Raw genomic sequence first — 22,433 nt, 5'->3', positions numbered from 1 at the left:
GTGTCCACCAAGCACCAGACGTCCCAGATCGGTTGTCTTCTGTCAAGCCTCCTTCCGTGAAGGATAAAGAAGACTGTGAAACTTCGTCTTTTGGCGTGGTCACCATTATGGGTTTGTAGAACCCCCTTCTAATACAGGGATACATTTTCTAGCCAAATTAGAACAGTCAAAACCAGAACAACTTTTCCTTTTTGCACACACACACACATACACACACACACACACACACACACACACACACACACCTAGCTCGTGCAAAGAAACCGATATATGTTTATATGTTTAGAGCTAAATTCGAAGATACAAGAACGAGTAGAACAACAGTACTAGGAAGGGAAGACTAGTTCAGGATTGAGGACTATGAAATTATTCACAAGAAAAACTAGGGTATCCAAGAGAAATCATGTGCTGTCTCAACTGTGACTAGAACTACTTAAGGATTATTACTGAAGTCTAGCATGGTGGCTCACATGAGTGACACACCTGTGTCTCATGAAGCGGGAGGACTCTACAGGTTTAAAGCTAGCATGGGCTACAGAGTGCGACTTTTTTTTTTAAATATGTATTTATTTATTATATATGAGTACACTGTAGCTGTCTTCAGACACACCAGAAGAGGGCATCAGATCCCATTACAGATGGTTGTGAGCCACCATGTGGTTGCTGGGAATTGAACTCAGGACCTCTGGAAGAGCATTTAGTGCTCTTAACCACTGAGCCATCTCTCCAGCCCCAGAGTGTGACTTTTGTCTTACAATAATAAAATAAATCCGGGCGTGATGGCCTACCAATGCACTTGGAGGCAGAGGCAGGTAGATCTTTGTGCGTTTGGATTTAACCTGATTTCTTTAAAGAGCTCCAGGCAATCCAGAGTTGTGTTGTGAGGTCATGTCTCAAGAACTACTGGGGGGGGTAGGTTGGGGGAGACGATGGTTAGGTTTGGAGAGACTGTTGAAGAATTAACAACGCTTGCTGCTCTTATAGAGATCGGGGGTTCTGCTCCCACCTGTAACTCCAGTTCCAGAGGATTGGACACACTCTTCGCATCTTCCCCTGCATCAGGCATGCATGTGGTACACAGACATGCATGCATGTGGTACACAGACATGCATGCATGTGGTACACAGACATGCATGCATGTGGTACACAGACATGCATGCATGTGGTACACAGACATGCATGCATGTGGTACACAGACATGCATGCATGTGGTACACAAACATGCATGCATGTGGTACACAGACATACATGCAGGCAAAACACTCATACACATAAAATAAGATTGTTTTCAACATTAGGAGCTATAGGATGACTCAGCAGTTTATAGTGCTTATACATTCTGACAGAGGATCTGAGTTCATTTCCCAGCATGCACATCTAGTGGTTCAGGACCACCAGTAACTCCAGCTCTAGGCTATCAGAAACCTGGCTTCTGTGGTTACCTACATGCACGAGCACACACATGTACACGCACGCACACATTTAAAAAAATAAAATCTTTTTGTTGTTATTGACATGATTTCTCTCTGTATACCCCTGGCTGTCCTGGAGTTTGCTTTGTAGTCCAGGCTGGCCTCAAACTCACAGAGACCTGCCTGCCTCTGCCTCCCAAATGCTAGGACAAAAGGTGTGCTTCACCACTGCCTAGCCCCCAAAAAAGTTTTCTTTAAAATTTATTTAGGGGTGGTGGTAGTGGTGGTGGTAGTTAGGGATTTAGCTCAGTGGTAGAGCACTTCCCTCGCAATTGAGAGGCTCTGAGTTCAGTCCTTAGCACCGAAAAAAAAAAAAGAAAAAATTTAAAATTTATTTGGAGGGCTGGAGAGATGGCTCAGCGGTTTAGAGCACCCGACTGCTCTTCCAGAGGTCGTGAGTTCAATTCCCAGCAACCACATGGTGGCTCACAACCATCTGTAAAGAGATCCGATGCCCTCTTCTGGAATACCTGAAGACAGCTATAGTGTACTTATATATAATAAATGAATAAATCTTTAAAAAAAATTTATTTGGAAAACTCTCTGTGTATGTATGTCTGTGTGTGTGTGTGTGTGTGTGTGTGTGTATGTCTCTGCACCTGTGTGTGTGTGTGTGTGTGTGTGTGCGCGTGTGTGTGTAGCTCTTTTGTGGCTTTCTGGATTTCTATCTCATCTCACACTCGATTTTTTTTTGTTGCCACCAAATCACTGTAGTAATAATTACATCTGATTCAGCTCTGCAACCTCAATTTTCTATAGGTATCACATGGAGAAGTCAGAGAAATCCAGTTTTGCTTCTCTACGAGGGAAGCTGCATCTGTTTGTGGCAGCCTCACCATGTAATGCTGACTGGTCTGGAAATTACTGCATAGCACAGGCTAGCCTTGACTTTGTGTCAATCTTCCTGTTTCCTGGGATTAGAGGTGTGGCCTACAAAGGGGACAGAACCTCACTACATATACCTAACTTTAATTTGCCATGTAGATCAGTCTGACCTTGAATTCACAGAGATGTTAAGTTAGATTAAAGATGTGTGTCACATTGGGGGTTGGGGATTTAGCTCAGTGCCTAGGAAGCGCAAGGCCCTGGGTTCGGTCCCCAGCTCCGAAAAAAAGAAAAGAAAAAAAAAAAAAAAGATGTGTGTCACCACACCAGGCTACAAATTGTATTTAAATTGTTTTTGATTTTTAAATTTTATTTATTTTATGTATATGAGAGCACTGTAGCTGTCATCAGACACACCAGAAGAGGGTATTGGATCCTGTTACAGATGGCTGTGCGTCACCATGTGGTTGCTGGGATTTGAACTCAGGTCCTCTGGAAGAACAGTCAGTGCTCTTAACCACTGAGCCATCTCTCCAGCCCTTGTTTTGCTTTTTAAAATTTATTTATTTATTTTGTATATGAGAACACTGTAGCTATCTTCAGACACACCAGAAGAGGGCATCGGACCCCATTACAGATGGCTATCAGCCACCATGTGGTTGCTGGGATTTGAACTCAGGACCTCTGGAAGAGCAGTCAGTGCTCTTAACCACTGAGCCATCTCCCAGCCCATTGTTTTGCTTTTTAAAACAGGGTTTCTCTATGTAGCTCTGGCTATCCTGGAACTTGCTATGTAGACCAGCCTGGGCTTGAAATGCTGGGAATAAAGGTGTGTACAGTTCACATTTGACTTAAAAATCCCTTATGTTTGTGTGCAGGTATGTGCACATAACTAGAGGTGTCCATAGAGGTATGGCTGCTGGGAATCCAACACAGGTCCTCTGAAAGAGAAGTACATGATCTTAAGTGCTGAGCATCTGTCCAACCCCTGAAATTGTATTCTTTCCAGTTGGTAGTTTTATTGGCTTCTGACACCACAAACCTCTTCCCTAAGGCTGGAAATTGCTCAAGAAGTGAAGTGGTAAGGACCATAAGCAACCATCAGTGCTAAACCCACTGTTTTAGACCTAGGGATATTGTTATCTTTTAAAAACTACCATTCAGGCCATGTGGTGTTGGCACAGGCCTTTAATCCAAGCACTCAGGAGGCAGACAGAGGTAGGTGGGTCCTTGGTGAGGATCAGCCTACTCTACAAAGTAAGTTCCAGGACAGCCAGAACTGTTACAAAGAGAAACCCTGTCTCAAAAAGAACAGCAATTCAAAACAAAACAAAACAAAACAAAAACAGAAAACAAAACCTACAATTCTCCAGAAAAATCCTGTGTCAGTAAACCAAATTAAACCAAAACAAAAAAACAAAAACAAAAACAAAAAACTACAACTCCCAAGAAGCATTAGGGCCTTTCGAAGGGAAAGGTGGCGCATGCTTCATCTACGACCCTAGGAAATTAAATGGAACTGCAATTCCCAGGAAGCCCCATACTGCTGATCATCCAATCAGCGGTATGTATAAGCTATCGCGAGACTTTCAAAAAAACTTCATTCTATAAGCTCATGGGAATGAGGCTGGGTAACCCTTTTCGCCAAGATGGCGCCGAAAGCGAAGAAGGAAGGTATGTTGCGGTATGGGAATGTGTCAGCTCGGCCTGGGATACCCGCAGAGCGGACTCACGGGGAAGATTACTGCTCGGCTAAGTCATGGGGTGTTTGTTCTGTAGTTACTGTCACGATTTAGGCCCCACTGCAGTGTGTGAGGATCGCGTGGCCCAAGCCGCATGGGCTGGTCCCGTGAAGGGTATTGCAAGTCAACGCGGCTGGCATCGCCCGCCACCGATAGCCAAGCTTTTGACTTTCGGGAGCTACTTAACATCCACGGAGTGGCGCACCGTGTCCCAAAACTATAAGGGATTAAGAGTAGTCCTTATTTGCCCTTTTCCGCGTTAAATGGGGTTATACGCACCAACGCGATGTTACAACGGGTTAATTATCTTTGCCTGTGGTATCGTGCATATGATGGAAAAAATTTGAAGTCTCCTGAGACCTGTGATGTCTTCAAAGGAACCACTGATGCACGTTTGACAATGCCGCCGGAAGGGATCACTTTATGAATGCCACACGCTGTAATTTTTAATGTCCTTTCCCAGCTCCTGCCCCTCCCAAAGCCGAAGCCAAAGCGAAGGCCTTGAAAGCTAAGAAGGCAGTGCTGAAAGGTGTCCACAGTCACAAAAAGAAGAAGATCCGAACGTCACCCACTTTCCGGCGGCCCAAGACCCTGCGGCTCCGGAGGCAGCCAAAATATCCTCGAAAGAGTGCACCCAGGAGAAACAAGTCAGTAAGGACCCTGTACCCACCCAATGGCTTCCCTTATAAAACAGTTGTTCAAGGAGTTACTCTGGTGTAGGTGTGAAGTCTTTTTAAAGTTAACTACATGTAAAAATATTTGAAAGTTGACTATGAAGAGATCTTGGTTCCAAGTGTAATGGCACTTGTTGGAACACATTGGGAGTGTTGATTGATTGGTGTGGGATGATTAAGTTGTCACATTGGGGAGTCATGTCCTGGGAATGGTGTGGAATCTTGGGGAAAAAAGATTTATTTATTTTATGTATGTGAGTACTGTAGTTCTCTTCAGACATACCAGAAGAGGGCATCTGATCCCATTACAGAGGGTTGTAAGCCACCATGTGGTTTTTGGAATTGAACTCAGGACCTCTGGTAGTCAGTGCTCTTAACCACAGAGCCATCTCTCCAGCCCTGAAACACTTTAATTGACCAAATTCTAACACCACTCAGAAGTTTGGTAGAATGTGCCTGCTGAAAAAGTGTTGTGCATATGGGAAAAGTACTTGCCAGACACTTCATTTCCTATTTGTACCTAGAATCTTGAGTCATCAGTTAGCTTCAAAATGGAAAGCAGTTGCATAAGTAAAGCTTGGCTTTTCAGGATGTCAAGGAAAAGTTGTCTCCCAACTGCTCAAAGCCAATTTTAGAGTTGCTGTTGGATCTTTTTGTGGCTTTGGACGGACGCCTTTTCAGCACAGCCTCAAGCCTTACATCAGTCGTATTTGGTGGTTATCCTGTAATGCTGGGATATCAAGGCTAGAGGATCCGATCCGAACTCCAAGGTCATGGGACCTTGTCTCAGTCCAGAAGGGTAGGTGTAAGAAAGTGGCTCTTGGATTTAAGGCCAGCTTGTGTTCCATCCTGAGACCCTGTCTCGAGGAATAGTTGCCAAGTGTAGCCAACCTCTAGCAAGTGAGCATAGTTTTCTCTTTTTATTTGATCTGGTCTCAGTAAATAGGAAATGTGGAACTCCGATGGATAAATGCATAAGTTAAACTTGATTCTTTAGTCAAGAGCTTATACAGGATTTGTCTGTAAATGTGAAGTTTAGCCCCTTGGTGTTCAGGTGCATATGATGACATTATTTAGCGACCAAAGTCTGATGCAGATGATTGCAGTCTATTGTCTGATGCACCTATTCTAGTCTTGCTCTAAAGTAAAGTGTGTGTGTTAGGGCAGCTAACTCCATTTCCTCTCATCTCCCCTAGGCTTGACCACTATGCTATCATCAAATTCCCACTGACCACCGAGTCAGCTATGAAGAAAATAGAGGACAACAACACGCTTGTGTTCATTGTGGATGTTAAGGCCAACAAGCACCAGATCAAACAGGCCGTGAAAAAACTCTATGATATAGATGTGGCCAAAGTCAATACTCTGATACGGTGAGTGGGGCCAGGCAGCAAGCTTGTGTGGGGTTACTTAAACACACCATGGCTTCATGGTGACTCCTAGCCCCTCTGCAGATGATGGAAAACTCAATGTTTGGAAAAGAATGACACCAACAAAGGAACCACTGATGCTCCAGAGGATTGGGGTGGGGGAATGAGGGAAGGGATGGGGTTGTGAGCACCCAATGCTGAGGCTTCCTTCTCCACACAGGCCTGACGGAGAGAAGAAGGCATATGTTCGCTTGGCTCCTGATTATGATGCTCTAGATGTTGCCAACAAGGTAAGCACAGTCACTTCTGTCTAGATACTACATCTACATCAAAATCTGCCTTACTATCTCTAACAAGCCCCACCCTCCTGTTCTGTCATCCCAGCTCGCTTTACCTTAAGGAGTTCAGCTCCAGTAATTTAGCTCCCTTTTTTGTTTTTCAGATTGGGATCATCTAAAGTGAGTCCAGATGGTTAATTCTAAATATATACTTTTTTTCCACCATAAATAATGCTGCTTGTCATTTGTTGCTTTCTGATTGGGGTGGGGACAAGGCCATACTGTGGTAATAGGGTGGGTGCTGGGATCAAACCCAGGGCTTTCCCAGCTCTGAGCAATGAAGACTTCATATGCTTAACCCAATGGGACACACCATGATGCATCCCGCATGCTAGATTAACTCAGTACCAGGGGCCATTTATTAGACAGGTGTTAGTTGCCCTGGAACATGGCTCCATCACAGGCTCAGAAGACAAGCTTTACAAGAGTTCCTTCCCTGGCAGAGACTGTTGTGAAACCAATACCAGAGTTTGGAAGAGCTGAGGGGTTATTTTAGAGCTGTCAGCGTCCATCGCGGGGTGGTATGGGTTCACTGGCTTTTGGACAGCATCTTGTCCTCACCCATTTACCATGCCCAACCGGTTGGTCTGCTTCAACCCTTGCCCAAGAACAGAGGACTTCAGAGAGCTTTCATTAGTGTTTTCAATAGTGTGGGTGTAAGCTTAAGGTGGAAAGGCTGGCCCCAGAATACACCCAGGCTTGGGGCAGAGTCCTAGTTTATGTTACAAAGCTGTTGGCTGTGCTTGCTGTCCCTGTCACACATCCTGGGATCTCCTTTCTCACTCAGTCAAGAATTTGTCTTTTTGTTGGCGGCTGGGAGCACGTTCAGGGCAGAAATCAGAACGGAGGAGGCGAGAAAAGTAGATGAGTATCATCACGTCCAGCATAAGCAGAATAGACAACAAGAATGTCCCCAGGGTCCTCTGGCCAGCATACTGTAGGAAGAACTTGGTGAGGTAGGCCTGAGGTGCCAGTCTGAAGAGAAAGTACATGACCAAGTTGACATACTTGTTGACCTTGTAGAGGAGGATATCCTGGGCATTGTTTATCTTCATCATCATCCTTAAGGTGAGGAAGATGTTGCTGACCTCCACCAGTAGTGTTAAGACTCCACCTCCAACAAATCTTTTCCAAAAGATACCAGAGAAGAAGGCGCCCATAGCCTGGGAGGGAAGGGGGAGACAAGTAACAGAACAAGGGCGCTTGAAAACAGGTGCTGTGCCAGCCTTGGGCATACCAGACAGGACAGAAGCAGAGGAGCATCAACATTTAGTGCTAAGATTTCTTTATATTTACTAGGATCAGACTCCACTAGGGTCAGTCTACCTAGATAGTAGGTAAGCCCAGGCACTCTGCTGAGACTTAGGCAACTTATAAGTTAGACATTGCTGGGTTAAGATGGCCTCCCTCCCTCTTTGGCTCAAAGAGTTATGAAGATTTTGCCTGTATCATTTCACCGGGTTCTCCCTTACCATGACATGATGAACAAGGTATTCCCAAGAAGCTCGAGTTTGCCTGCTAACCACGATGTCCACTGTGTCATGTATAAAGTATCCTAGTGGAGGGGTAGGGAAAGTGGAAAAGACTTAACACTTTAAACTAATTTCCATCCTAATCTTATCCTTCTTGGGCACAACCTACCTGCAGAGAAGCAAACAAGCAAATAGCCACAAACTGACCAGGCTGTTTCAATCTCCACCAGCATTTCAGGGGTTTGCCATATGCTGGAATAGAAAAAGGGATGTTCTCGCGGTTGCAGCCTCCCCGAGGACCCTCACCTCCCCCAACAGTCTTGCCAGTCCCAGGGTGCTGTGGGCGCCTACTATTGGCTGGTTGGAGAGTAAGGAGGGACTTGGCCAAAGCCCAGGTACCTTGGGTTTCCCACAGCCGTTCTTGGTTGGGTAGTTTTCCAAACAGGGAATCAGGTGAGATCCTTGGTGTCTGTTCACCCGAGAGTGGTGGGAATAGCAACAGGGAATCCAGTCCGAGCACCCCGCGAAAGACCCTACGGCCATCTCGTTACCCCGGGTTGTTCACTCACCACAGCAGAGCCCAGATCCCAGATACAATGGAGTGTGTGAAGGAGACGAGTAGGTTGTGCCAACGCCAGGTGCGCAGGGGGTCGGTTTGCACGTGTGCCGGCAGGGGCAGGCGACAGAGCACGCGCCGGAGTGCCCGGAAGGTCAGCGTGGCGCCCAGGAGCAGCGGCCAGGCGGGGTGCAACAGTAGGGGCATGCTGACCCTCCCTGCCGTCTGTCTGTTCGCCTTTTAAGCCGTCTCCCTCGGCAGTTCTGGGAACACCGTCCAGTCTCTGGCCAGCGCGCCACGATCGTTTCTGCCGCGGGCCGCCAGCCCCACAGTTTCACGGAGCCCTCAAGGCTCCTTCGCTCCTCCCCGCGCTCCCGGAGAGGCCTCTGCCCGCCCCTGCAGCCCGCGCCCCCGCCCCGCCCCGCCGCCTGCCCCCGCCCCTCGGGCGCCTCTGCCGCGAGGAGGGCGCGAGCCCCGTGTCCCCCAGGGCCCCGCCCGGAACCCGCCGACTTAGAGCGCGAAGGGGCTGTCCCCGCCATCGCTTCCGAGGCACCCCTCTCTGGCGCCTCCCGACATCCGAAGGCATCCTCGGCTGCCCTCATGCGTACGGCCCCACTAGCCTCTTCCCGACCTTCGCCGCCTCCACCGGCTTTCACATCCTGGGCGGGTACTTCGAGAAAGCTCCTCTCCCAACTCTTTTCAGGGCAGAGATGGGCGGAACCATCACACAGCCGGGGCTGCTAAACCCTGATCCTGGGGGCTCAGGAACGCGGCCTCAGACTAGGGCTCCGCCCAGACTCAATTCTTCTCTTGGACTGGATCGACGTGTTTACCTGCCTCTCCGGCGCCCAGCACGAGTGGTGCTTAGGAACTGTTGAGTCACCTACCATCACCCCACTCCTACCCATCATTCTTGGGCTCCTGGAGCATAGCGGTTGTCACAGTCCTCCCTGAGACAGTCCCAACCCTCTTCTGGCTCCTTGGAGGCTGGGGCGGGGAAGGCTGCGGATTTGCCCAGACAGCTGGGGTGACCCTCTCTCCAGGGCAGCGTCCTAGAGTAGTTGCGGCTTCTGGCCAGTAGGTGTCAGTCTGTCCTCACTGTGATGAGGCGTCCTAGCTCGCCTCCACTCAGGAGCGCAATCAGCAGACCCGGAGGAAAAGGAGCAGCCCAGAGGCGGTGCAGGAGTGAAGGGGTGTGTGCTTTTGGGAGGTGGAAGTGGACGACACGGGGGAAAAAGTGGGGACTAGGAGAACGGTGTATCAAGGCGGGGTGGGGGAGCCAGAAACCCAGGAACCTAAGCCTGGTGTTTGCTGTCTTCCCTGATGGTTCCAGGGTTACACATTAACTCCCATGGGTCTCCAGGGTCACTCAAGGCCCATTCGGTTACTAAGAGATAGCACGATGTAATGTCTTGTGAGCATTTTACCCCCTGCACTCCTTTGCTAACTGGGAAACCAGCTGACTCCAGCCTGAGCCAGTGACCACAGGTTCCCTCCGGTCATTCCACGTAGGCTAGTTTGGGGCGGGGCGGAGACAAAAAATAAACACCCCTTCTCTCCTCGCTTACCTCGCCCATTCAAAAATAGGAACGTTAACACTTAGCTAAGGACCACCTCTTGAATACTGAAGTGTTCTCCCTTAGAGCAGGCATCATGAGGAAGTCAGGATTTAATTCATCCTGGTCGAAACCATAGCAGTGATACTAACCAGCCCATTATTTCTGGACAGAGGCGTAGAACCCTCTCTGATTTTACCCCACCATGACGCTAGAGGTTTTTAGTAGAGGACTGAGTCCCCTTACAGCAGCGTTTTGTGCGGTGTTCTGAGAAGCAGAGAGCACGGTGCTCAGGAGTTGTTATAACCAGGAGACCGCGTCACGTACTCTTCAGGTGAATCAGTTTGTCCAACTGGGGTTTTCCCCGTCCCTCCCTCGGCAAACACCAAACAGCCCCGCTCCCCGCCCCACACAGAGCGGGCTCTGGGTTCTGTTTTGGTGGTTTATCCTTTACGTGTCCATCAAGGAATTCCTTTATCTTTCTGAAGTAGTGCCACTCCTGGACAGCGGGGACCGGATCGATCTTCGCTTTATACTCTCACTAGAACTTTGGAGGGACAATCTTGTTTTTGCCGGGCAACTTAAGTTGGCGCCTCATCGCTCCAGTCTACCTCTGCCCAAGTCACGCGTGTGCAAGGTGACTGGTATGGTGCTGAGCCCTTTGGGACTCGTCAAGAAACCCAAAATGACTATTCTCTGATTTCTCGTTTGAGAAACACGACTTAACCTCCAGGTTGAGTTTATTTACTCAGAGAGAGGCACAGAGCTCAACAGACGCCCCCGATCCACCCGCTCCGCCCTGCAATAGTTTTACTGCTAGTAGGAGGAGCTCCCGGATGGGAGGGTCCGCGCACGCGCCACTCGAGGAGTCCAGAAGCGTAACTGAGAAATGAGATGGAGAAGTACGAGCGGATCCGAGTGGTGGGAAGAGGTGCCTTCGGGTGAGCCAGGGCGCTGGGGAGGAAATGCTAAGGGAAAAAGAAAATAAGCCCCAATTCTGACCAAGAAATCGTGGCCCGGCTGGCTCCGCCCCGAAGCGAGAGCACCACTATGGGATGCCCCGCCCAGGCATCCGGTCCTTAGGTCTAGGCGGGAGGACCCCCGCCCACAGCCAAACCACGCCCACCAGCCCAACCTGTGCCCTTGGGAGATAGTTCCCTGTAGATTGGTTATTCTTTGCTTCAACTGAGATAATGATCCTAAACTGTACAGGTCAGACTGCCCGGAGTTTACAGTTGTGATCAAAACAGGAGAGGTACTTCCCCTTTACGAACATAGCCCATAGGACGTTGATTCAAACAAACAAGGTATTTGTTAAAATAGTTAATGAAGTTTGAGCAGTTAAAAACAGTTAATAAGAGACTGTGCAGCAGGTAGGGTGGTACACGCCTGTCATTTCAGTACTTGGGAGTAGATGTAGGAGCATTGCTGTGAATTCGAGGCCAATCTAGGCTACACAGAGATTGTCTCCAAAAGAAAAGACAAGCAATCTTTAGGTTATCCACTGGGCAGGCCTGAACTACATAGCTAGCCCAAGGCCAGCCTGGGCAACTTAGAAAAAAGAGGGACTGAGGATGAATATCCGTGCTAGAGCTCCTAGCTAGCATACTTGGGTTTTATTTCTTTTTTTTTTTTTTAGATTTATTTATTTATTATATATGAGTACACTGTAGCTGTCTTCAGACACACCAGAAGAGGGCATCAGTTCTCATTACAGATGGTTGTGAGCCACCATGTGGTTGCTGGGATTTGAACTCAGGACCTCTGGAAGAGCAGTCAGTGCTCTTAACCACTGAGCCATCTCTCCAGCCCTCTTTTTTTTTTTTTTTTTTAAGATTTTTTTTTACTTTTTTTTTTTTTTTTTTTTCCGGAGCTGGGGACCGATTAAGATTTTTTTTAAAATTTATTTCACGGATATGGGTACACTATCACTGTCTTCAGACATACCAGAAGAGATCATCAGATTTCATTACAGATGGCTGTGAGCCACCTTGTGGTTGCTGGGATTTAAACTCAGGACCTCTGGAAGAGCAGTCAGTGCTCCATCTCCACTGAGCCATCTCTCCAGCCCCCGGGGTTTAATTTCTAAACCAAAAGGGAATGTAAGGAATCCACCAAGGAAGGTAGCATAGCCCATTGGAAGCTGATTCAAACAAAATGTTGTTAAAACAATTAATGAAGTTTGAGCAGTTATCAACAGCAGCAACTTAAGGAATCCAGGTGAGGTGAAAGCCAAGACTTGAAAAAATGACCTGGGCATGGTGGCACATACCTTTAATTCCAGCACTTTAGGAGGCAGAGGCAGAGGCAGGTGAAAGTCTGAGTTTGAGGCCAGCCTGATCTACAGAGTGAGTTCCAGGACAGCCAGGGCTACACAGAGAAACTATCTTGACAAAACAACACTAGCAACAACAACAGAACAAAAACAAAAGATATGAAGAAATGGGCACCAGGCAGAGTCCTCCTAGCAGATGACGTAGTATTCGCAAAGACCCTCACATGGGAAAAGTGTTAGAGCATTCAGGAAACCGAGAAAAAGACTAGTGTAGCTGGAATGGACTGAGCAAGGGAAGGGATGTGGTTGTCCTGGAGGGCAGGACCAGATTATGATCTTGTAAACTGAAGTAAGAGGTTGAGTTGATTTAAAGGATGAAGGCAAGAGAGTTTTGTTCTTATTTGTGCTAGGGATTGAATTCATGGCATCACAGAGCTGCACCACTAACCAGGGAAGAATTTTAAAACTGAGTGGGGTGTGGTGACCCATACCTGGAATCTCAGCATGAGTGGTGGAGGATAGGAAGTTCAAGGTCTTCAGGTCAATATATGTGCTTGGCAGCAAGTTCAAGGTCAGCCTGGGCTCTCAGAGATTATCCCTGAAAACAAACAAAGCAAGCAAGTGATCTAACCTGACCCGTGTTACAAGGACATTCTCTGGTTGGGGCACAGCAGTAGAGGACCCTGGATTTGAGTGGCAGCTTGGAAAAGGAAACAGAGCTAAGTGTCATTGTGGCTGCTGTGTAGAGGTTAGATCTGGGAGATGGCAGTAAAACGGATGGCTAGGGACATTTTTTTTTTTTTTGGTTCTTTTTTTTTTTTGGAGCTGGGGACCGAACCCAGGGCCTTGTGCTTCCTAGGCAAGCGCTCTACCACTGAGCTAAATCCCCAACCCCTAGGGACATTTTTTTTTAAAGCTTTATTTTTATGCCCATTGGTGTTTTGCTTGCGTGAATGTTTGTGTGAGGGTGTCAGAAGCCCTGGAATTCGAGTTACAGACAGTTGTTAGCTGCCATGTTGGTGCTGGGAATTGAACCTGGGTCCTTTAGAAGAGCAGCCAGTGCTCTAACCACTGAGTCCATGTCTCCAGCCTCCAGGGGACATTTTTTTTAAATAAGACATTCTTGTCATTGCCAAAGGCAACTAAATTATTAATAGCACTGAAGTTTGAGGTCTTTGCACAGAACTCTCTACTCAAAAAAGAATTTCAGAAACCTAGAATCTCAGCTCTCAGAAAGCTGGGGTTAGGGAATTTAAGGTCAATCTGGGAACATAATGAGTTTTCAAGGTCATCCCTTGCTATGTAGTGACACTCTATTTCAAAATTCTGAAACCAGGAGCTGGAAAGACGGTTCAGTGGTTAGAGCACTTGTTCTTGCACATGACTGAGTTCTATTCCAACGATCCACACTGCGGTTCATAACCATATGATACTCCAGTTCCAGGGGATCCAACACCCTCCTCTGGCCTCTGTGGTCACAAACATGTATGCAGGCCAAACATTTTTACATATAAAATAATTTTTTTTCTTTTTCTTTTTTTTCGGAGCTGGGGACCGAACCCAGGGCCTTGCACTTGCTAGGCAAGCGCTCTACCACTGAGCTAAATCCCCAACCCCATAAAATAAATTTTTAAAAATATTTATTTATTACATATAAATACACTGTAGCTGTTGTAAGCCACCATGTGGTTGCTGGGATTTGAACTCAAGACCCCTGAGAGAGCAGTCAGTGCTCTTGACCACTGAGCCATCTCATCTCTCCAGCCCAAAATAAATGTTTTTTAAACTCAAAACCCAAAACAGAACAATTTACAAATAAAATGTACAGATTTATATGTGAAGAAGATATTTAAAAAATAAGATTTTCATTTTACACAGGTCACAAGGAGGTTAAGACAGTTTTTCCTTTTTAAAAACATTTGTTTTTGTTTTATGTGTCTGTGGAAGTCAGAAGAGAATGTTGGATCCTCTGAAACCGGAACTGCCGTGTGGGTGTGGGAACCAAACCCAGGTCCTCTGGAAGAGCAGCCAGTGCTCTTAACTACTGAGCCATCTCCACAGTCCAAGATTTATATTTATTATTTTAATTTTGTGTGTGAGCGAGTGCCACCTGTGGAGGCCATCAGATCCTTTGAAGCTGGAGTTCAGGTGGTTTTGAGCCTACTGAAGTGGATGCAGAGCTGTCTCTCCAGACCATCTTATTCTTGAGACAGGGCCTTGAACTCCAGAACCTCTTTTTACCTTCCACCATGCGCAGCTTAATCATCTAAAGAATATGTGAGGGCCTGGAGACATGGCTCAGCAGTTAAGAGCACTGACTGCTCTTCCAGAGGTCCTGAGTTCAATTCCCAGCAACCACACGGTGGCTCACAACCATCTGTAATGGGATCTGATGCCCTCTTCTGGTGTGTCTGGAGACAGCTATAGTGTATTCACGTACATAAAATAAATAAAATCTTTAAAAAAAAAAAGTCAAAGGATGTGTGTCTCTGGGCCGGAAGCTTAGCTGGCACCTGCTTGGTGCTCTGCGTCCCTAGGATTGTGCACCTGTGCCTTCGAAAGGCTGACCAGAAGCTGGTGATCATCAAGCAGATCCCAGTGGAACAGATGACCAAAGAGGAGAGGCAGGCGGCACAGAATGAGTGCCAGGTGCTCAAACTGCTCAACCACCCCAACGTCATTGAGTACTACGAGAACTTCCTGGAGGACAAGGCCCTCATGATCGCCATGGAATATGCACCAGGTAGGAAGCTTTGCCTCGGCCTAGAGAGGCCTTCCCCCTCCATGACAGCTGGACACCATTAGGTGGCTTCCCTCTGGAATAGACTTGGTTGGAGGCCAGGAGTATAGAGTTCTGGTCCCAATTGTGTGGCCATGACAGGCTCCTTGCCCCCTCTGGTTCTAGTGTCCTGGTCTGGATGCTCTCGGTGTGGTGAAGGCCTGGTCTTGATTAGTTCTCTGGGCCGCAGGTGGCACCCTGGCTGAGTTCATCCAGAAGCGCTGCAACTCCCTGCTGGAGGAGGAGACGATCCTTCACTTCTTTGTGCAGATCCTGCTTGCGCTGCATCATGTGCACACACACCTCATCCTGCATCGGGACCTCAAGACCCAGAACATCCTTCTTGACAAGCACCGCATGGTCGTCAAGATCGGGGACTTTGGCATCTCTAAGATCCTTAGCAGCAAGAGCAAGGCCTACACGGTGCTTAGATGTGCGGGGGACCCTGGAGTCCTGATAGACGAGGCTTGCATTCCTGCCTCTCCTTCTTCTCTCAGTCCTTGCCTCTATGGTCCTGAAGAGGAAACCCCAAGGCCTGCTTTGAGATGCTATCCCCAAATGAGTCTCTGGCCAGAGCCTTCACTCCTCTCTTCCCAGGGCTGTAATACAGGCTTCCCTCCTACAGGTGGTGGGTACTCCATGCTACATCTCCCCTGAGCTATGTGAGGGCAAGCCCTACAACCAGAAGAGTGACATCTGGGCTCTGGGCTGTGTCTTATATGAGCTTGCCAGTCTCAAGAGGGCCTTTGAGGCAGCGGTGAGTATGAACAGCACTGAGGGATTGGAACTTTAGCTCCTTTGCCAGAGCTCTGACCACTTCTGTGTTCCTTCTCTTGTGGCTGGCTGAGTCACGTCAGTCTCTATACCTGCTGGTGAGTTACCCTAGGCCGGGGCCTCTCTTAAAGGACCTGGAGTTTCCAAGGATGTAGCTCAAGCCTCTGTGTCAGACTAGGAAGTTCTGAAAGCAGTGTTAGGCTCTCCTACCATTCTGGTTTTTGTTTTGTTTTGTTTTGTTTTTTAATTTTATGTGTATTAGTACTCTATCTGCATGTACCCCTGCAGGCCAGAAGAGGGCATCAGATCACTTTATTAGATGGTTGTGAGCCACCAAGTGGTTGCTGGGAATTGAACTCAGGACCTCGGAAAAACAGCCAGGCTCTTAACTGCTGAGCCATCTCTTCAGCACCAGCCCCCTCCCTGCCCGTTTTGCCTTTTCTAATGAGACTGCAGTGAGCTGAGGGTAGACCTGTCTTTATTCTGTCATTGGGGGAACTGCATAAGAGCCCAACCCAGTACCTTGGCCATCCCCACATGTATTTTCAGAACTTGCCCGCCCTGGTGCTGAAGATCATGAGCGGCACCTTTGCACCCATCTCTGACCGTTATAGTCCTGAGCTACGCCAGCTTGTCCTGAGTCTGCTCAGCCTGGAACCTGCACAGCGGCCACCCCTCAGCCACATCATGGCTCAGCCCCTCTGCATCCGGGCCCTACTCAACATCCACACCGATGTGGGCAGCGTCCGCATGCGGAGGCCTGTGCAGGGAGATGGGTCTTCGGGGCGGGCACACCGTGGGAACATAGGAGGTTTAGGGATAGCCTTTTTTTTTTTTTTTTTCCTGTGCTGGGGACCGAACCCAGGGCCTTGCGCTTCCTAGGCAAGCTCTCTACCACTGAGCTAAATCCCCAACCCCTGGATTTATTATGTGTACACGTAGGACTGTCAGAGACAGGCCTTGTTCTGAGGCCCCATTGTATTCTGCAGGGCAGAGAAGTGCCTGACCCCAGGAACACCTATGGCCCCGGGCAGCACAGGGAGCAGGGCCACCAGTGCCCGATGCAGGGGTGAGTTCGGGACCAGTGGCTGGAGCTCTCTGGGCTCCCTATCTTCCATTAGTTTAATTGGCTTCAAACTCTGTCCTCACAGGTGTCCCCCGGGGACCTGTGAGACCGGCCATCCCGCCGCCTCTGTCTTCCGTCTACGCTTGGGGTGGTGGCCTTAGCATTCCCCTGAGGTTGCCGATGCCCAACACGGAGGTGGTCCAGGTGGCCGCAGGGCGCACACAGAAGGCTGGCGTTACACGCTCAGGACGCCTCATTCTGTGGGAGGTGAGCTGGTTGGCGGTGGCCTTGGACTGGGGAGGGTGGGTGCCCAGAAGTGGAGTTGGGTCTTCACAAGCTACCCACTCCTCTGCAGGCCCCACCCCTGGGAACTGGAGGCGGCACACTCCTTCCGGGGGCAGTGGAGCTGCCTCAGCCCCAGTTTGTCTCTCGTTTCCTGGAGGGCCAGTCAGGCGTGACCATCAAGCATGTGGCCTGCGGGGACCTGTTCACTGCTTGCTTGACGGGTAAGCTTGTTAGGGGGGTGTTCTGTACAGACAGAAGGAAGCCAGACAGTGCAACGTCTTTCATCTCAAATTGGTCAGTTAATACTTCTCTCTCCTAAAAGTTTACTCTTTCTATCTAGTAGTGGCTGCAATTTGCTGACTTCAGCACCCTTTCCTGGCATAGTAGGCCTGGCCATAAACGTGTTATAGTATCCCCGTTTGATAGATGGGGGAAATAAAGTGCTCACTAGTTCTAAGTTACACACTATAAGGGACCACTTATGTCTGTCGCCCCATCCTGCCCTTCAGTCCCTTTTCTTTCTTTTTTTTTTTTTTTCGGAGCTGGGGACCGAACCCAGGGCCTTGCGCTTGCTAGGCAAGCGCTCTACCACTGAGCTAAATCCCCAACCCCCTTCAGTCCCTTTTCAATATTTCAATATGGCATTCCCTGCCCCCCAACCCCAGTTCTGGAGATTGAACGTAGGACTTCATGTACATGATGGGCAAGCTTTCTACTACTGAGTTACAACAATCTCAAGCTTTTCTTTTTTTAAAAGGCAAGGTCTTGCCAAGTAGTAGTTTTGGTTGGCGTGGAACTTTAGAGATCCGCCCGCTTCTGCCTCCTGGGTGCTGGGACTAAAGACATGCACCACCACACCCACAAGGCTTTACTTTGACTCATTTTGAGGCAGTGTTTCACTAAGTTTGACCAGTCAGACTTGCAATTCTCACTCAAACTGAGTAGCTTTTCAGTAACATGCTGGTGCCACCAATCCAGACATCTGCTCCCAGTTTGATCTCCCTCCTCCAACCTGTAAGTGAAGCACACTACCCGAAATACCCTCTTCCTCTCCTGTCTCTCACTGCCCTCCTCCTCAGACAGAGGCATCATCATGACTTTTGGCAGCGGCAGCAACGGGTGTTTAGGTCACGGCAGCCTGACTGACATCAGCCAGGTGGGTGTTCCTCTCATGTACCCTCTAGAGGGGAAGTGAGAGAAAGGCAGGGAGCCCTCTTCTGAGAGCAGATTGCGGGGAGAGGAGTTCCCAGGAGCCATGTGTCCTAGTAGCTCCCAGGCTACACCAGCTCTGGGTCACATTAGGGGAAGTACAGCAAGCTTCCCGAGTGGCTTCCCACCTGTTGCTGTATCTGCGCACTGTGCGTGCGTGTGGTTAGAGCTAAAGAGCCGGTTACCTTCTGAGAATGAGAATTTGCATCCTCCAACTTCCGGTTGCAGGGGGCGGGGCTCAGACTATGGTAGGGGGCAAGTCCCAGAAACCTCGATGGCCCTTCACTTTTCTCTCTCTCTCACTCTAGCCCACCATTGTAGAGGCCCTGCTGGGGTATGAGATGGTGCAGGTGGCCTGTGGAGCCTCTCATGTGCTGGCCCTGTCCGCAGATGGAGAGTTATTTGCCTGGGGCCGAGGAGATGGCGGTAAGCCCGCTGCTCAGTGCCAGCCTTTAAGGTCCCTCTCACTGCTTTCTCTGTCCTGCTCTGTCCCTTCTCAGACCTATCTTCCTCTCCTGGGCCCATTTTTCCCTTCCTTTTTTTTTTTTCCCTCGAATTCTATTCGTTCATTGGACGAACCATTATCTCATACTTTATTAGTGCTCAGATAAGATGAGTGAGGTGCTGCCACATAGGGTGTCCTTATCTTTTCAGTGCCAGGAATCAGACTTTACACACTGTAAGTACAATGTCTCTCAGTCACCTCTCCCCCTAGTCCACCCAGCTAGGTACTGAAACTGGTGATGTCATAGTTGGTTTCCTGTCCTCGAGTGTAAAGCGCGTGTGTGACGGGGGGAATCTAGAGGACACCAGGGCTGTAGCAAAGATTAACACTGTGGAATTAAGGGGGGCAGCTGTCAGCCTGGGGAGGCAGACGGCATCTGGATTGGAGGTCTCACCTGCAACTTCGTGTCTTGCTTTTGAAAGTGTTAGGAATTTTAATTTATTTAATTGAACTCAGGACCTCTGGTAAGAGCAGTCAGTGCTCTTAAACACTGAGCCATTTCTCCAGCCCCAGTGTTAGGATTTTTTTTTTTTTTTTTTTTGGTTCTTTTTTTCGGAGCTGGGGACCGAACCCAGGGCCTTGCGCTTCCTAGGCAAGCGCTCTACCACTGAGCTAAATCCCCAACCCCAGGATTTTTTTAAAAAAGTATTTATTTTATTTATATTAGTACACTGTTTCTCTCTTCAGATACACCAGAAGAGGGCATTGGATCTTATTACAGATGGTTGTGAGCCACCATGTGGTTGCTGGGAATTGAACTCAGGACCTCTGAGAAAGCAGTCAGTGCTCTTAACCGCTGAGCCATCTTTCGAGCCTGAGTGTTAGGATTTTAAATTAATTGATTATTATTAATTTTTTTGAGACAGACCCTTGCTGTATAGCTTCAGCTGGCCTGGAAGTCACTCTGTATCCATGGCCTTCTGGGTCAGCATCCTGAGTGCTGTGGATGAGAGGTGAGCTTCATCACACTCAGCTGCTGTTGGAATTATGAGCAGGGTTTTAAATGATTTTGACTAGCAGTGAGGCCTAGGAAAAGCATTTCAGGCAGATAACAGCCTTCACCCATCCTCTTTTCATTCTGGCATTACCATCTCTGAAACTCAAACTAATCCCATTTGTGTCTTGTTCTCGTAGGTAGGCTGGGACTAGGCACCAGGGAGTCCCATAACTGCCCTCAGCAGGTGCCTATGGTCCCAGGACAGGAAGCTCAGAGAGTTGTCTGTGGTATTGACTGTTCCATGATCCTCACCTCACCAGGCAGGGTCCTGGCCTGTGGAAGTAACAGGTGAATGGAAGCATCAAAGTGCTAGGCCTGCCTCCCTGCCCTCCTTGGATGCAAAGTCTTTCAGTTCATATTGCCTTCCTCCTTCCAAGGTTTAGAGCCTTAGGGTTTGTCTCCTGGTGTTGTAGATCCTAGCAATCCCTGTAGTGGGAGAAAGGCAGGCAGCTGATACAAACTTCTGCCCTCTGCCTCCATCCTCAGGTTCAACAAGCTAGGCTTGGACTGCCTGTCCCTGGAGGAGGAGCCTGTTCCCCACCAGCAAGTGGAGGAGGCCCTGAGCTTCACGCCGCTGGGTTCTGCACCTCTGGACCGGGAGACCCTGCTGTGCGTGGACCTTGGCACTGCTCATTCAGCTGCTGTGACTGGTGAGTAGGACCCAGGCATGGGAGGCCTACAGGGGATTTGCCTGGCCTCCTCCAGACATCTGTCCAACTGCCCTTGCCTTTCTTGTCTTTCCATCGTTACAGCTTCCGGGGCCTGCTATACTTTTGGCAGCAATCAGCATGGGCAATTGGGCACCAGTTCCCGCCGGGTCAGCAGGGCACCCTGTCGGGTCCAAGGCCTAGAGGGCATCAAGATGGTGATGGTGGCCTGTGGGGATGCCTTCACTGTGGCCATTGGGGCAGGTGAGGGTGGGCAGGATGAGTGAGGGTGGACCAAGGCAGGACAATGGTGGGTTATACTTGGTACGTTGCTTTTGGAGTTGTCATTGCTGTCCAGCGGTTCAGCTGTTTGCTTAGGTTATGCCCTAACCTTTCTGCCCAATTCTTTCGAATTCTTGGCAGAGGGGGAAGTGTATTCTTGGGGCAAAGGAGCCCGGGGTCGCCTGGGAAGGAGGGATGAGGATGCCGGACTCCCTAGACCAGTGCAGCTGGATGAGACTCATCCTTACACGGTGACATCAGTGTCCTGCTGCCATGGGAACACTCTTTTGGCTGTTCGATGTGAGTTTTCTTTTCCTATTCCACCCACACCATTAGGGTGAACCCAACTCCCCTCTACTCCCTACCCTATCTTCCATAGTTACAGCTCAGATTACCCATCCAAAGCACCCCCACCCCGAAAATGAAAACAGAACCTGTGGGAACTGGGGATTGGACGTGTATAAAGCGCTATGCTTCCTGCCTGAGCGAGGGCTGCTTCATGGCTCTCCACCTCACCTCATGTGACTTCTTTAACACTTCCTGGACCCAGTTGATACTAAAACTCCCCTTTCTGGCCTGGCAGGAGGGTTCTGGCTCCAGGGCTCACTGAAATCAAAGGTGGTTGATGCTTGCTGTAGGCATTGCCTCCAGAAAGGCTGCAGTAGCTTCTCTTTGATACTCTCCAGCAGTCACAGATGAACCAGTTCCCCCCTGAGGCAACAAGATTATCCAAGAGACCACCTCTGAGTGTTCCGAAAAATGCAGGTGCTTGAGGAATGACTGTTTTCAGCGTCGCCCTGGATTGTGTCATCAATGGGGTAGAAAGGCCAGTGACATCTACTCTGTTCCCCCAAGTCCCTGTCCCCGAACTCTTTATCTTACTATCTCCAGGATCCAGTCTGGTAGGAATCAACAGAAGGATGGCCTTCAAAGACTTGACTAAAAAAAGCACCTTCCCTGGGCTGGAGAGATAGCTCAGCAGTTAAGAGCACTGACTGCTCTTCCTGAGGTCCTGAGTTCAAATCCCAGTAACCACATGGTGGCTCACAACCATCTGTAATGAGATCCCGTGCCCTCTTCTGGTGTGTCTGAAGACAGCTACAGTATATGTATATAATACACACACACACACACACACACACACACACACACACACACACATATAATAAATCTTAAAAAAAAAAAAAAAGCACCTTCCCCAACCACCCCAGCCCACTTAGAAAGTAAGTCCCTGACAGTGTCCTACTGGAGACTGATGCCATACTTTGGAGTAGGGCAAGCCAGGGCTTGTTTAGACTGGCCATTAGGCCGTCTAATCTCTGCATAGCTTGCAACCGATAGGTTGGAGAGAGTCCCCTTTTCTGTCTTATGCTAAGGCAAGGGTTTGCACAACCTCTGAGGGCACCCCACCCCCACCCCAAACACACACACCTGTCAGGAAGGGAGTGCTGGAGCTATTTTTTGTTTGCTGAGGAGATACTGCTGAAGGTTACCCTCGCCTCAGACCAAACCCGACCAATTTCTCAAAGGTTTGAAAGTAGCACCAATAAAAGTATCAAATGCCTGCTTGGCATATGGTCTCTTCAGGGGTGGGTGGAAGTGGCCGCTA

The 22,433-nt window shown here is 48.8% G+C and overlaps 3 protein-coding genes and 3 non-coding genes across 14 annotated transcripts; 5 read left to right on the top strand and 1 right to left on the bottom strand.

Annotated features, from left to right (window-relative positions):
- The first annotated feature begins 3,816 nt into the window (after positions 1 to 3,816).
- Rpl23a (ribosomal protein L23A) lies at positions 3,817 to 6,596 on the top strand. Of its 2 annotated transcripts, NM_001108283.1 has the most exons (5): positions 3,910 to 3,971; positions 4,503 to 4,686; positions 5,910 to 6,086; positions 6,304 to 6,373; positions 6,526 to 6,596. In NM_001108283.1, the coding sequence occupies exons 1-5, from the start codon at positions 3,947 to 3,949 to the stop codon at positions 6,538 to 6,540; spliced, it is 471 nt and encodes a 156-aa protein (NP_001101753.1). In that variant the 5' UTR covers positions 3,910 to 3,946; the 3' UTR covers positions 6,541 to 6,596. The 2 variants fall into 2 exon arrangements, with proteins under 2 accessions (XP_063125448.1, NP_001101753.1); XM_063269378.1 differs by having other exon boundaries at positions 3,817 to 3,971; positions 6,304 to 6,590.
- Snord42b (small nucleolar RNA, C/D box 42B) lies at positions 4,363 to 4,431 on the top strand. The gene has a single exon (XR_005490863.1). It is a non-coding gene; the product is annotated as a small nucleolar RNA SNORD42 (small nucleolar RNA).
- Positions 5,767 to 5,837, top strand: Snord4a (small nucleolar RNA, C/D box 4A). The gene has a single exon (XR_005490873.1). It is a non-coding gene; the product is annotated as a small nucleolar RNA Z17 (small nucleolar RNA).
- Snord42a (small nucleolar RNA, C/D box 42A) lies at positions 6,162 to 6,226 on the top strand. The gene has a single exon (XR_005490864.1). It is a non-coding gene; the product is annotated as a small nucleolar RNA SNORD42 (small nucleolar RNA).
- A 157-nt stretch (positions 6,597 to 6,753) lies between the features above and the next one.
- Positions 6,754 to 8,787, bottom strand: Tlcd1 (TLC domain containing 1). 2 transcript variants are annotated; one of them, NM_001013858.1, is made up of 4 exons: positions 8,463 to 8,787; positions 8,063 to 8,145; positions 7,894 to 7,976; positions 6,754 to 7,584 (listed from the first exon to the last, which is right to left on the bottom strand). In NM_001013858.1, the coding sequence occupies exons 1-4, from the start codon at positions 8,654 to 8,656 to the stop codon at positions 7,201 to 7,203; spliced, it is 744 nt and encodes a 247-aa protein (NP_001013880.1). In that variant the 5' UTR covers positions 8,657 to 8,787; the 3' UTR covers positions 6,754 to 7,200. The 2 variants fall into 2 exon arrangements, with proteins under 2 accessions (NP_001013880.1, XP_008766179.1); XM_008767957.3 differs by lacking the exon at positions 8,463 to 8,787 and adding an exon at positions 8,293 to 8,456 and having other exon boundaries at positions 6,758 to 7,584.
- Positions 8,788 to 10,373: 1,586 nt separating this feature from the next.
- Nek8 (NIMA-related kinase 8) lies at positions 10,374 to 22,388 on the top strand. Of its 7 annotated transcripts, none has more exons than XM_039085494.2 (15): positions 10,374 to 10,946; positions 14,818 to 15,023; positions 15,250 to 15,482; positions 15,685 to 15,816; positions 16,383 to 16,591; positions 16,823 to 16,902; positions 16,985 to 17,166; positions 17,255 to 17,405; positions 18,264 to 18,340; positions 18,702 to 18,819; positions 20,033 to 20,183; positions 20,382 to 20,545; positions 20,648 to 20,806; positions 20,966 to 21,124; positions 21,514 to 22,388. In XM_039085494.2, exons 1-15 carry the CDS (start codon positions 10,900 to 10,902, stop codon positions 21,537 to 21,539), a joined length of 2,094 nt encoding a protein of 697 aa, XP_038941422.1. In that variant the 5' UTR covers positions 10,374 to 10,899; the 3' UTR covers positions 21,540 to 22,388. The 7 variants fall into 7 exon arrangements, 6 of the variants coding, with proteins under 6 accessions (XP_038941422.1, XP_038941424.1, XP_038941426.1 ...); XM_039085496.2 differs by having other exon boundaries at positions 21,408 to 21,544; NM_001105804.2 differs by having other exon boundaries at positions 10,840 to 10,946; positions 21,511 to 22,013.
- Positions 22,389 to 22,433: the final 45 nt, after the last annotated feature.

Source organism: Rattus norvegicus, chromosome 10 (genome assembly GCF_036323735.1).
Source record: "Rattus norvegicus strain BN/NHsdMcwi chromosome 10, GRCr8, whole genome shotgun sequence".
Lineage (NCBI taxonomy): Eukaryota > Metazoa > Chordata > Mammalia > Rodentia > Muridae > Rattus > Rattus norvegicus.
The sequence above is the reverse complement of the archived record's forward strand: the minus strand, read 5'-3'. Positions and strand labels throughout refer to the sequence as shown.

Coding starts and splice junctions, on each gene's coding strand:
- Tlcd1 (NM_001013858.1), bottom strand. CDS start 8,656: ATGCCCCTACTGTTGCACCCCGCCTGGCCGCTGCTCCTGGGCGCCACG. Junction 8,146..8,462: donor GGGATCTGGGCTCTGCTGTG/GTGAGTGAACAA, acceptor TTTCTATTCCAG/CATATGGCAAACCCCTGAAA. Junction 7,977..8,062: donor GCTTGTTTGCTTCTCTGCAG/GTAGGTTGTGCC, acceptor CCCCTCCACTAG/GATACTTTATACATGACACA.
- Rpl23a (XM_063269378.1), top strand. CDS start 3,947: ATGGCGCCGAAAGCGAAGAAGGAAG. Junction 4,687..5,909: donor AGTGCACCCAGGAGAAACAA/GTCAGTAAGGAC, acceptor CATCTCCCCTAG/GCTTGACCACTATGCTATCA. Junction 6,087..6,303: donor AAAGTCAATACTCTGATACG/GTGAGTGGGGCC, acceptor TTCTCCACACAG/GCCTGACGGAGAGAAGAAGG.
- Nek8 (NM_001105804.2), top strand. CDS start 10,900: ATGGAGAAGTACGAGCGGATCCGAGTGGTGGGAAGAGGTGCCTTCGG. Junction 15,483..15,684: donor GCAAGAGCAAGGCCTACACG/GTGCTTAGATGT, acceptor TCCCTCCTACAG/GTGGTGGGTACTCCATGCTA. Junction 17,406..18,263: donor GTTCACTGCTTGCTTGACGG/GTAAGCTTGTTA, acceptor CCTCCTCCTCAG/ACAGAGGCATCATCATGACT.